The sequence below is a fragment of the Pinus tabuliformis genome, chromosome 4_2 (assembly GCF_031772625.1).
Source record: "Pinus tabuliformis cultivar Carrire ecotype Pingquan chromosome 4_2, CPIR1, whole genome shotgun sequence".
NCBI lineage: Eukaryota > Viridiplantae > Streptophyta > Pinopsida > Pinales > Pinaceae > Pinus > Pinus tabuliformis.
In genome coordinates this window covers 794,706,286-794,715,230 of record NC_142304.1, presented here as the reverse complement: position 1 = coordinate 794,715,230, position 8,945 = coordinate 794,706,286, and the positions used below count along the sequence as shown (strand labels likewise).

General features: G+C 36.2%; 1 protein-coding gene across 1 annotated transcript; it reads left to right on the top strand.

The window, feature by feature from the left end:
- The first annotated feature begins 876 nt into the window (after positions 1 to 876).
- Positions 877 to 8,714, top strand: LOC149172048 (importin subunit alpha-1-like). The gene is made up of 10 exons (XM_089424180.1): positions 877 to 1,386; positions 3,784 to 3,880; positions 3,963 to 4,054; positions 4,145 to 4,276; positions 4,397 to 4,582; positions 4,670 to 4,833; positions 5,494 to 5,572; positions 6,471 to 6,599; positions 6,684 to 6,811; positions 7,904 to 8,714. Exons 1-10 carry the CDS (start codon positions 1,174 to 1,176, stop codon positions 8,289 to 8,291), a joined length of 1,608 nt encoding a protein of 535 aa, XP_089280306.1. The 5' UTR covers positions 877 to 1,173; the 3' UTR covers positions 8,292 to 8,714.
- Positions 8,715 to 8,945: the final 231 nt, after the last annotated feature.

Sequence of the window (8,945 nt, the reverse complement as noted above, 5' to 3'; positions counted from 1 at the left end):
AAAAATATAATTTAATTTTAATAAATATTTATTAGATTTGGGATAAAACATACTAAAAAAATTATATTTTACTTAAAAATTTTTAGTATATTTTCCAATCGAATTTACTTAAAATCCAATATATATTTTTTAAATTATAAATTAAAATTAAAATTATATAATATTAAATTAAAATTAAAATTATATAATAAGCACAATCTTGATGGGTTTAACCATAAAAATAATTATCATATTATGCCAAATTACAAAGTTCTTATCAATATTGACCTACGGTTGTTTGGTGCTAACTTCACCCATTTTTTTCAAAATTCTATTAATATAATGTAATAAGGAATTTTTTGGTAAAAAGTTTAACGAATTTCAAAATAAAATAGTTAAAAAAACCATAAAAACACATAAAATATTAAACTACAGACGGTAGTCTGCGCCAAATCATTTTCACGGTGCCGACGTGTTCGATACATGCGATCGAAATTGAATGCCAAGTCCATGTTACAATGCCACGTGTCAAAGACACGCGATCCAAATAGGAGAAGTCATTTTTATAATGCCACGTGTCAAAATAATCGATAGAAGTGAATGATAAAACAATTTGATATGCCACATGTCAAACAGTCGACCACCAACTCTCTTGATTAATTACTTCAAGAAACATAATTAATTTACTTTTTTTTACCAATTTTACTCCACAAAGTAAACTTAACACCCCACAGCTTCTATGTCAGCTGCCCCCACATTACCCCCAAACCACGGGAATCTTCGGGCAAACGATCGATTCAGACGATACTTTCAAATTCACTGTCAATTCACGTCACAACAACTATAAATCGACTGTCCATATGACCATAAAAACATGGATTTACGTTACATCAAAGTTATTTAACTGGAAAATTTGAAACCCTCCGCAATTTGACGGAAACCCTCATTTCAGTCAATCGACAGACAATCCAGCTCGAACACTTATAGTGGTGCGAGTGCTCGCACTTCCAAATACGATCCAGATTCAGCTTCAGATCTGATCTCCGTAAAACTGAGTTTTCGGATTTTGAATCTGCCATTGATTCGGAGAAATACTCTCCAGGGTTTAATCTATTGATTTCGAGGGTTTCATCTGTCAATTTCCAGAGGCTTTCGGCTCTGCGATTGTTTTTTGTTTTTCAAATTTTTACAGCCATGTCGCTTCGACCCAATTCTCGGACCGAGGTCCGGAAGAAGAATTACAAGCCGTCAGTCGATGCAGACGAAGCTCGCCGCAAAAGAGAGGACAATCTGATAGAAATCAGGAAAAGTAAGAGGGAAGATAATTTGCAGAAGAAGAGAAGAGAAGGGATGCAGGCGGCGCAACAGTTCCTTCAGCAGGGGCACTCTACTACTGTCGACAAGAAGGTATGTTGAATTCATCCATTTTTGGCCGATAACTCACCTCAAAATTAGGCTATTCAGGTTACAGGGTTGGACATATGTTCTGTGTTTTTTCCTTCTCTTAAAATTTAAAAATATCGATTTAGATGGCACCCAAAAGAGTGAAATTTTCTCTCAGGAGGTTTTCAAATAACTTAAAATTCAAGAGGGGGATCCCGAAATTATGATTTTTAATTGCAAATCAAGATCATATGAAACTTTGGGTTTGACATATCTCCTGTCAATGTTTATGTTTTACAGTCACAAAAAATTCAAAAAACAAAACAAATGATGGAACCCAACAGAGAGAAATTTCAATCAGAAAACTTTCAAGGATCTTAAAATTCAACAGGGGTAACCCTTGAAGTTTGTTTTTTAAAAGGGGTTAGCTCCCAAATAGAGTTTTTGTTACCAGTGATCACTTCAAACTTCTGTCCATGTTTATGTTTTTCATTTACAAAATGCTGAAAATAAAAACAATTTCGGCGGATCCCAAAAGAGCAAATCTTCATTTACGAGGTTTCAGAAACTTAAATTCTATGTAGCTCGGGACCCGTTCCTGCTGTTAAAACCTGCGTTCTTGTATTTCGGGCACTTCGGTACACTGCGGAAACCTATCAAACGAGCGAGAACTCCATCGGGGATTCAGAAATCTTTCTAACTTTACCTACGCGGTTCCCTGCCAAGTTTTGGGATTTTGGAGGGAACTCCTAGCTGCTTCAATGCCGAACCCTTATTTGTAACGTTAAAAAATGGGAAAAACAATAACGATTACTTCTCCATTTGATTAATGATTTGGCACATATTGGCATATGTAGGTTTGACGTATTGTAGTTCTAATGGTGTTTTTATTCAGAGATGTACTTGATGCAACGGATTCTGTGCAGTGTGGTTAAAGGCTTGGAAACACTGCATAACATCTTGAAATCTCTAGGTCAAGATCAAGGCTAAGTGGATGGAATGGGGAGATTTTCCTCCCATCAATGGTTAATGTGATGTTAATGAAGCAACTGCTTTCAGAGGTAATTTTGGACTTAAGAAAATATTGAGATCTGGCAAGTTGAAAAATCATACTAAAAAATCATGTTATCTTACCATGAATCATGACTCATGAGTTTTGTAAGGGGACTGGACTTTTCTGCTATTGCAAAGACTGTAAAATTCTTCCTCCAGAAAATGATCATATAAACAGTGTGAGAATAAAGATGATCATGCCAAGACCGATGGATGAAAAATGTGACATCCCGTTTAGGCCAGGTGATAAGTATTAAGAAAAGACCTGAGAATAGCATGTGGTCCTGACACCATAAAAAACCTCTGTGAGATCGATGATGTTTATGATCGAATAATTTTTGCAGCATTCAAGGCTGAAATGATCGAAACATTTGAAAATGATAGAAGTAATAGAACTCAGCTCATACTGAATCCCCAACCACTAAAGAGAGGGAAGATATGGGAGAAACTGACAGCCGTGCTTCGGATAGGGGTTGGAAAATTAAATTATGGAAAGGCAGGTAAAAAAATGATATTTATGCAGTAAACTATATATGTATATGTAACCCACTTCCCCTGGAAAGGCAAGTGCAATAAAAAAAGCAACTTAGAACCATTAAAAATTGATATTTATGCAGTAAATTAGTTCTATTTCATGAGTCCCCAACTGGCCAACCCATGAAATGTTTTGGGGGTGTGCTCTGGTCGTTCTAAACACCCCTCCTCCCATCTCCCCAGTTCAACTGTCCTGGAAACTTGTACACATAGTTCAAATTCAATTGGGGTGCCCAGAAAGTTTGTTTTCCAATCCAAAAAATGGACTTATGTAAATGGGGAAAAATGGACTTATGCAAATGGGGAGATGTGCTTCCTTTAAATTCCAGAAGGATTACATTTGGGCTAGACTATGTCAGGCATTGCAAGTGGCCCAGTTTTGGGGTCTTCTATGATGAACCATGCATCACAATCACTTTTGTTTTGCCAAGCTGCGGCAACAGGGAGTTGCTCTTTCCATAAAAATAAGACAGTGCTTAAATTTTGTCCCAACCGTTTATTGGTGATGTGGAAGACTAGATCTTTGGTGCGTTGCCTGACACACCATTGCATTCACCATTGAACAATGATCTCATTGGTTGTTCAGCTGAAATTTCTATTTTTTGAAATTGCTTACTTTATAACATGTTTTTAAAGGCAACACAACATGTTGCAACTTGCAAGTTGCATGACAAGTAATGTCCAACTGTGGGACATGCAAGGACAATGGGTTTAAATTTCTATTTACAATTGTGCATCAATTACATATAAATAATGACTTAACTTAAGCCCAAATATGTTATAGCCAAAATATAACAAAGGAGTCTTACTAAGATTATGTTGGATATGTTACAGTTGGAGAGTCTTCCTGCAATGGTAGCAGGGGTCTGGTCTGATGATCCTACCATGCAGTTAGAAGCATCAACTCAATTCAGGAAGCTTCTCTCTATTGGTAATAGTCTTGAGTATATGTATCTTTATTACCATTTTTTTTGTCTTTAGGAAATGGCCATCTGAAAAAATATATGTGACAGAACGCAGTCCTCCAATTGAGGAAGTTATCGCTGCGGGTGTGGTCCCTCGACTTGTAGAGTTTCTTGCAAGGGATGATTTCCCTCAGCTTCAGGTATGATCTGTTTTTCAGTTGAGATTCTAAGTATTGAATTGACATTATATTGTGGTAATCTAATATCGTTTTAATTTGGTCATATTATAGTTTGAGGCAGCCTGGGCTTTAACAAATATTGCGTCAGGAACCTCAGAGCATACCAGAGTTGTGATTGATCATGGAGCTGTGCCCAAGTTTGTGCAACTTCTTAGTGTTGCCAGTGATGATGTCAGAGAACAGGTTGCATTTTGGACCTTTCCATCCATTTATGTTACTCAATTGACATTAGTTGCATTTACAAGTTTTCTTCCTTGTATTCTTATGTCACCGGCCTTGAGTCTTGACTTATCTTGAATACAGGCCGTTTGGGCTTTGGGAAATGTAGCTGGTGATTCACCCAAATGTAGAGATCTAGTCCTTGGTCATGGTGCTCTCATGCCACTCCTGGCCCAGCTGAATGAGCATGCCAAACTGTCTATGCTGAGAAATGCAACTTGGACATTATCTAATTTCTGTCGTGGCAAGCCACAGGCACCTTTTGAACAGGTATAGATTATGTGTGAAAATAAGTTCTTGATGATCTCTGAGCCAAGTTTATACATGTTATTAAGATTATTCGGTGGCACAATGCAGACAAAACCAGCACTTCCAGCTCTCGAACGCCTTATTCACTCAAGTGACGAGGAAGTCTTAACAGATGCTTGCTGGGCTTTGTCATACCTATCTGATGGAACAAATGACAAAATTGAAGCTGTGATAGAGGCTGGTGTTTGTCCTAGACTTGTCAAACTTTTGGGGTATGTTCAAGCATATGATTCCTATGAAGCTTCATGGTAGCTACATTAAATCACTAGTCAGTTCTTCAGCTGTTGGTGATGGTGATGTTGTCTTTTGGAGAGAATTCAGAATTGGGTTTTTGAACTTCTATCTATTGCCCATCTTGGTTTTCTAGCTCTAATTCATTTCCGCTACCTATAATGTATAGTACCCACCAGATGTCATTGAATGGTTTGCATCAAGTTTTTGTAGCTCTCAGTGAACAAGGTTGAAACCTGTCGGGTTTTGATTCAAATCCATATGGGAACAATGGTAACTTTATATTCTCTCATGGGTTCTGGATTTGGCTGTAACCGTTTACTTTGAAGATAGGTCTTGCACTAAGACAATCATGCTCTGAAATATTTCTCTGTTTTGTGTGAGGACCACCACAGCTTTTGAAATTTTATTTTATGGTATTGGGTAAACAGTACAACAATTGCCTAGTTATGTCAATGTGTATTCAATGTTTCTCCATATGATAAATGTCAAATTTGAATGATTAATGATTTGTAATGTCTTTTAGTAATGAAATTTGTATCATCTACAAGATTAAGCATGGTGCTCTTGTTTTAGAGCTGTGCAATCCACATGCTTGTTTTATTTATGGACTTACAAGGTTTATGCTTGTTTGTTGTCAGACATCCTTCTCCTTCTGTTCTTATTCCAGCTCTTCGAACAGCAGGCAACATTGTTACTGGAGATGATGTGCAGACACAGGTATTTACCATATCACAATCTTATGGTTTTGAAGTTTACAATTTTGAGTTCATTCTAAAACTTTTTGTCCATAAGGAAGTTTCCTAGTGCCTAAGGCTAACTTGTAAAGTAAAATATGTTTGAGGCATGGCCATTGAGAGAATCAAAGAAAATTGTGAATATGCTAGTGAAATTAGGTTACACTGAAAATACTTACTGTATAGTTAGTAGTTAGCAAGCATAACATGCCGTGGTCTTATCCCTGATCGAGGGATCATGTTATTATTATCTCTTGCAAGTTGCTTTGGGTACAGTGTTTACACCTTTCTGAGGTATGGACATGGAAAGTTAATCCAGGAAAATTGGGAATGCACTGGCTAAATTAGGGTGCATTGAGAGAATAACCTTGTATTGCATTCGTCGATCTTATCCTCTCTTTCCAGGGACCATGCTATTATTAGCTCTTCTGAGGAATTTTGGGTATAGTATTCACTTTGGAGACTTGTGTAACAATTAATGGTTATCTGCAGGTGATATAGTAATCGGAATGGAAATTACACCCCAGGATTGCTTTAGAGGCTTGCTAGACTGCCTATGATGCACATTATTACTAATTAAATTTTAATGACAGTTTTTTCTGCAGTTAATCCACAAGATATGCCAAAATTAATATTTAGACTGAACAAATACTGATCCTGGTTGAAGCAGTGCATTGTTTGAACTCTTTTAATATCATGAATGATGAATTGATATTTTTTTTATTTCATTAGCTGTTTTTTTTAAACTTGTTATATGTCTTTATATTTTTGGTATGTATCATAAACTTGGCAAATGCATTATAGTTATCTAATGGTAAGAATCAATATTGAGTTTCTAGGTTAATTCAAATTGTAATTCTGTATCGGCCTTATGTTTTCAGCTTATGATCAGCAATGATGTGCTCCCTTACCTTTTAGCACTCCTAACCCACAATCATAAGAAAAGTATCAAGAAGGAAGCATGCTGGACAATTTCAAACATTACAGCAGGCAACAAAGACCAGATACAGGTTAGCTGTTTATATTTTTAGTTATTTCTGAGTTTTGTTCCCCAGTTAAATGCACATTTCTTACCTTTAAGCTGTGGTCTACAGGCTGTCATTGATGCAAATATCATTCCTCCTCTTGTACAATTGCTGCAAAATGCAGAATTTGATATCAAGAAAGAGGCAGCATGGGCAATCTCCAATGCTACTTCGGGTGGTTCACATGAACAAATCAAGTATGTATTAACTCTCTCTCTCTCTTTCTCTCTCCCAACAAAGGTCATGTGTGATTCTAGTGGATGCCTACTAGTAATGCAAAGTTATTAGTATCAGTTACATCTTAGGGACATAGCTAGTTATTATTAGGCATTGGGGATTGTAACTTGCCTTATTTGGTGCGTGGCTTGCCTTGTGTTCATGGTTTAGACTCTAGAGAGGCTCTTGAAGATGTTTCATGTAGAAGGGGATAGTAACACCTTAATGTTGACATTTAAAGTTAGTCTGTAGAAAGCTTGTGAACTGTTTAGTCCTTGGTTAACATAAAGTAAGTGTTGTAAAACGTTTGTTAAATACCAGCTCATCAAAACATTGTAGTATCCAATATATGGAAATGATGGTAAAATGTCTTTACACGCTGAATGTGAGCTGCAAAATGGGCTGATTAAGAAATGCATAAAATTTTGTACATTAGAGTTACACTTTTTGATCTGCATCAACCATAATATGAAATGGTGTTGGTTACATATCTTAATTGGTGTATAACAGATTAGAATTAACAATATGATCACATCTACTTCTACAAATTCTCTCAACACTGTGAATCCTTAACAATAGTCTAACGTCATTTGCAAACACAAAGCAGGATCAGCTGTTGCTTTGGACCAATACTGAAAAACGCAATCACAAATTGTTTTGGATGTAAATTAATCCTGTCAATTTAGTAAATTCTGTATTGGTTCTGTTTTTTTCACATCAGCTGCACTATAAAATTAAAAATTGACAAATTCAAAGAGGATAATACTGCCATTAAAAATTACAAGTGAAATTAGTTTCCCTCTGTTTGGAAGTAATGCAGGCAAACATGTCAATCTATCTAGATTATATCTAATTTCTGCCTCTAATTTTATTTCATAAACTACTCCTGGATTCTATTTTCCACATTTTACAATGTAAATATTGCATCCTAATTGTTATATCTCTTCTCCCTAATGAGCTGGCATTGAATTAAAAAATAGGCCACCTAATTGCAGACAGGAAAGCTTAGTTATTGTAGTTAAGGCTTTTTATTAACTATTTGATTGACTTACGTTTAATGATTAATGTGACAGGTATTTGGTGAATCAAGGATGCATTAAGCCACTGTGTGATCTGTTAGTCTGTCCAGACCCAAGAATTGTGACCGTTTGCCTTGAAGGTCTTGAGAATATTCTGAAAGTAGGAGAAGCGGAAAGAGACCTAGGGAACACTGGAGGTGTGAATATTTATGCTCAGTTTATAGATGATGCTGAAGGACTTGAAAAGATTGAGAATTTGCAGAGTCATGATAACAATGAGATCTATGAGAAAGCTGTGAAGATTCTTGAAACCTATTGGCTAGAGGACGAAGAGGATGACCAAAACATATCTTCGGTCACTTCTTGTGTTGATGGTCAGCCTGCCTTTAGTTTTGGTGCAAATCAAGTACAAGCTCCTCCTAGTGGATTCACTTTTGGTTGAGTTATACCATTGCCGTTCCATGCTTGAGTGTGATTACTATTTTGTTGAATTGTACATAAACTTTTGCCAACTTCAGGGATGTGGGATATTCGTATTACATCGTCTGGCTGCATTAAAGTGCTTCAGATAATCTTATTATCGATATTGGAGTTTATCATTTCATTTTTCAAGAACTGGTAGGATATCTCTGAATTCTTTTGCAGAATTCCAAGTCAGTGTTAGATGTGTCTACAATTCTAAGTAATTACCGGTATATGTTGAGGTCCTGGATATTTTAAGTGACAGCATATTTGCATAAATTTGTCAGTACAGTTTCTAAGCTGTACTCATTATTTGTCATTGTTCATCAAATCATGGCAACATAGTGATAAAAATATATATATAAATAGCACACTGTGTGATGAGTTTTTCAACCTTTTTAAACTCTTGTCATGATGCTGGGTTTTCTCTGTATGGTTATGTGGCCTTTTAGCAAAGCTCTTGCATCCAGTATATAAGATCGTTATCTGGTTAGATTTGTGTTCCTGTTCGGTACATCAAGTGAGAACAACCTAAATGGTCATATGGGATTGGTTCATGTGAGTAGCTCATTGGGTCCTATCTAGCTTTAGAGATGTCGAGAATTGGATGCATAAAACGTAATTTTCATCCTTC

Bases quoted from the DNA above. Each gene is read 5' to 3' on its own strand.
- LOC149172048 (XM_089424180.1), top strand. From the start codon at position 1,174: ATGTCGCTTCGACCCAATTCTCGGACCGAGGTCCGGAAGAAGAATTAC. The intron at 4,583-4,669 runs GTATAGATTATG...GGCACAATGCAG, and splicing joins CACAGGCACCTTTTGAACAG to ACAAAACCAGCACTTCCAGC. The intron at 4,834-5,493 runs GTATGTTCAAGC...GTTTGTTGTCAG, and splicing joins AGACTTGTCAAACTTTTGGG to ACATCCTTCTCCTTCTGTTC.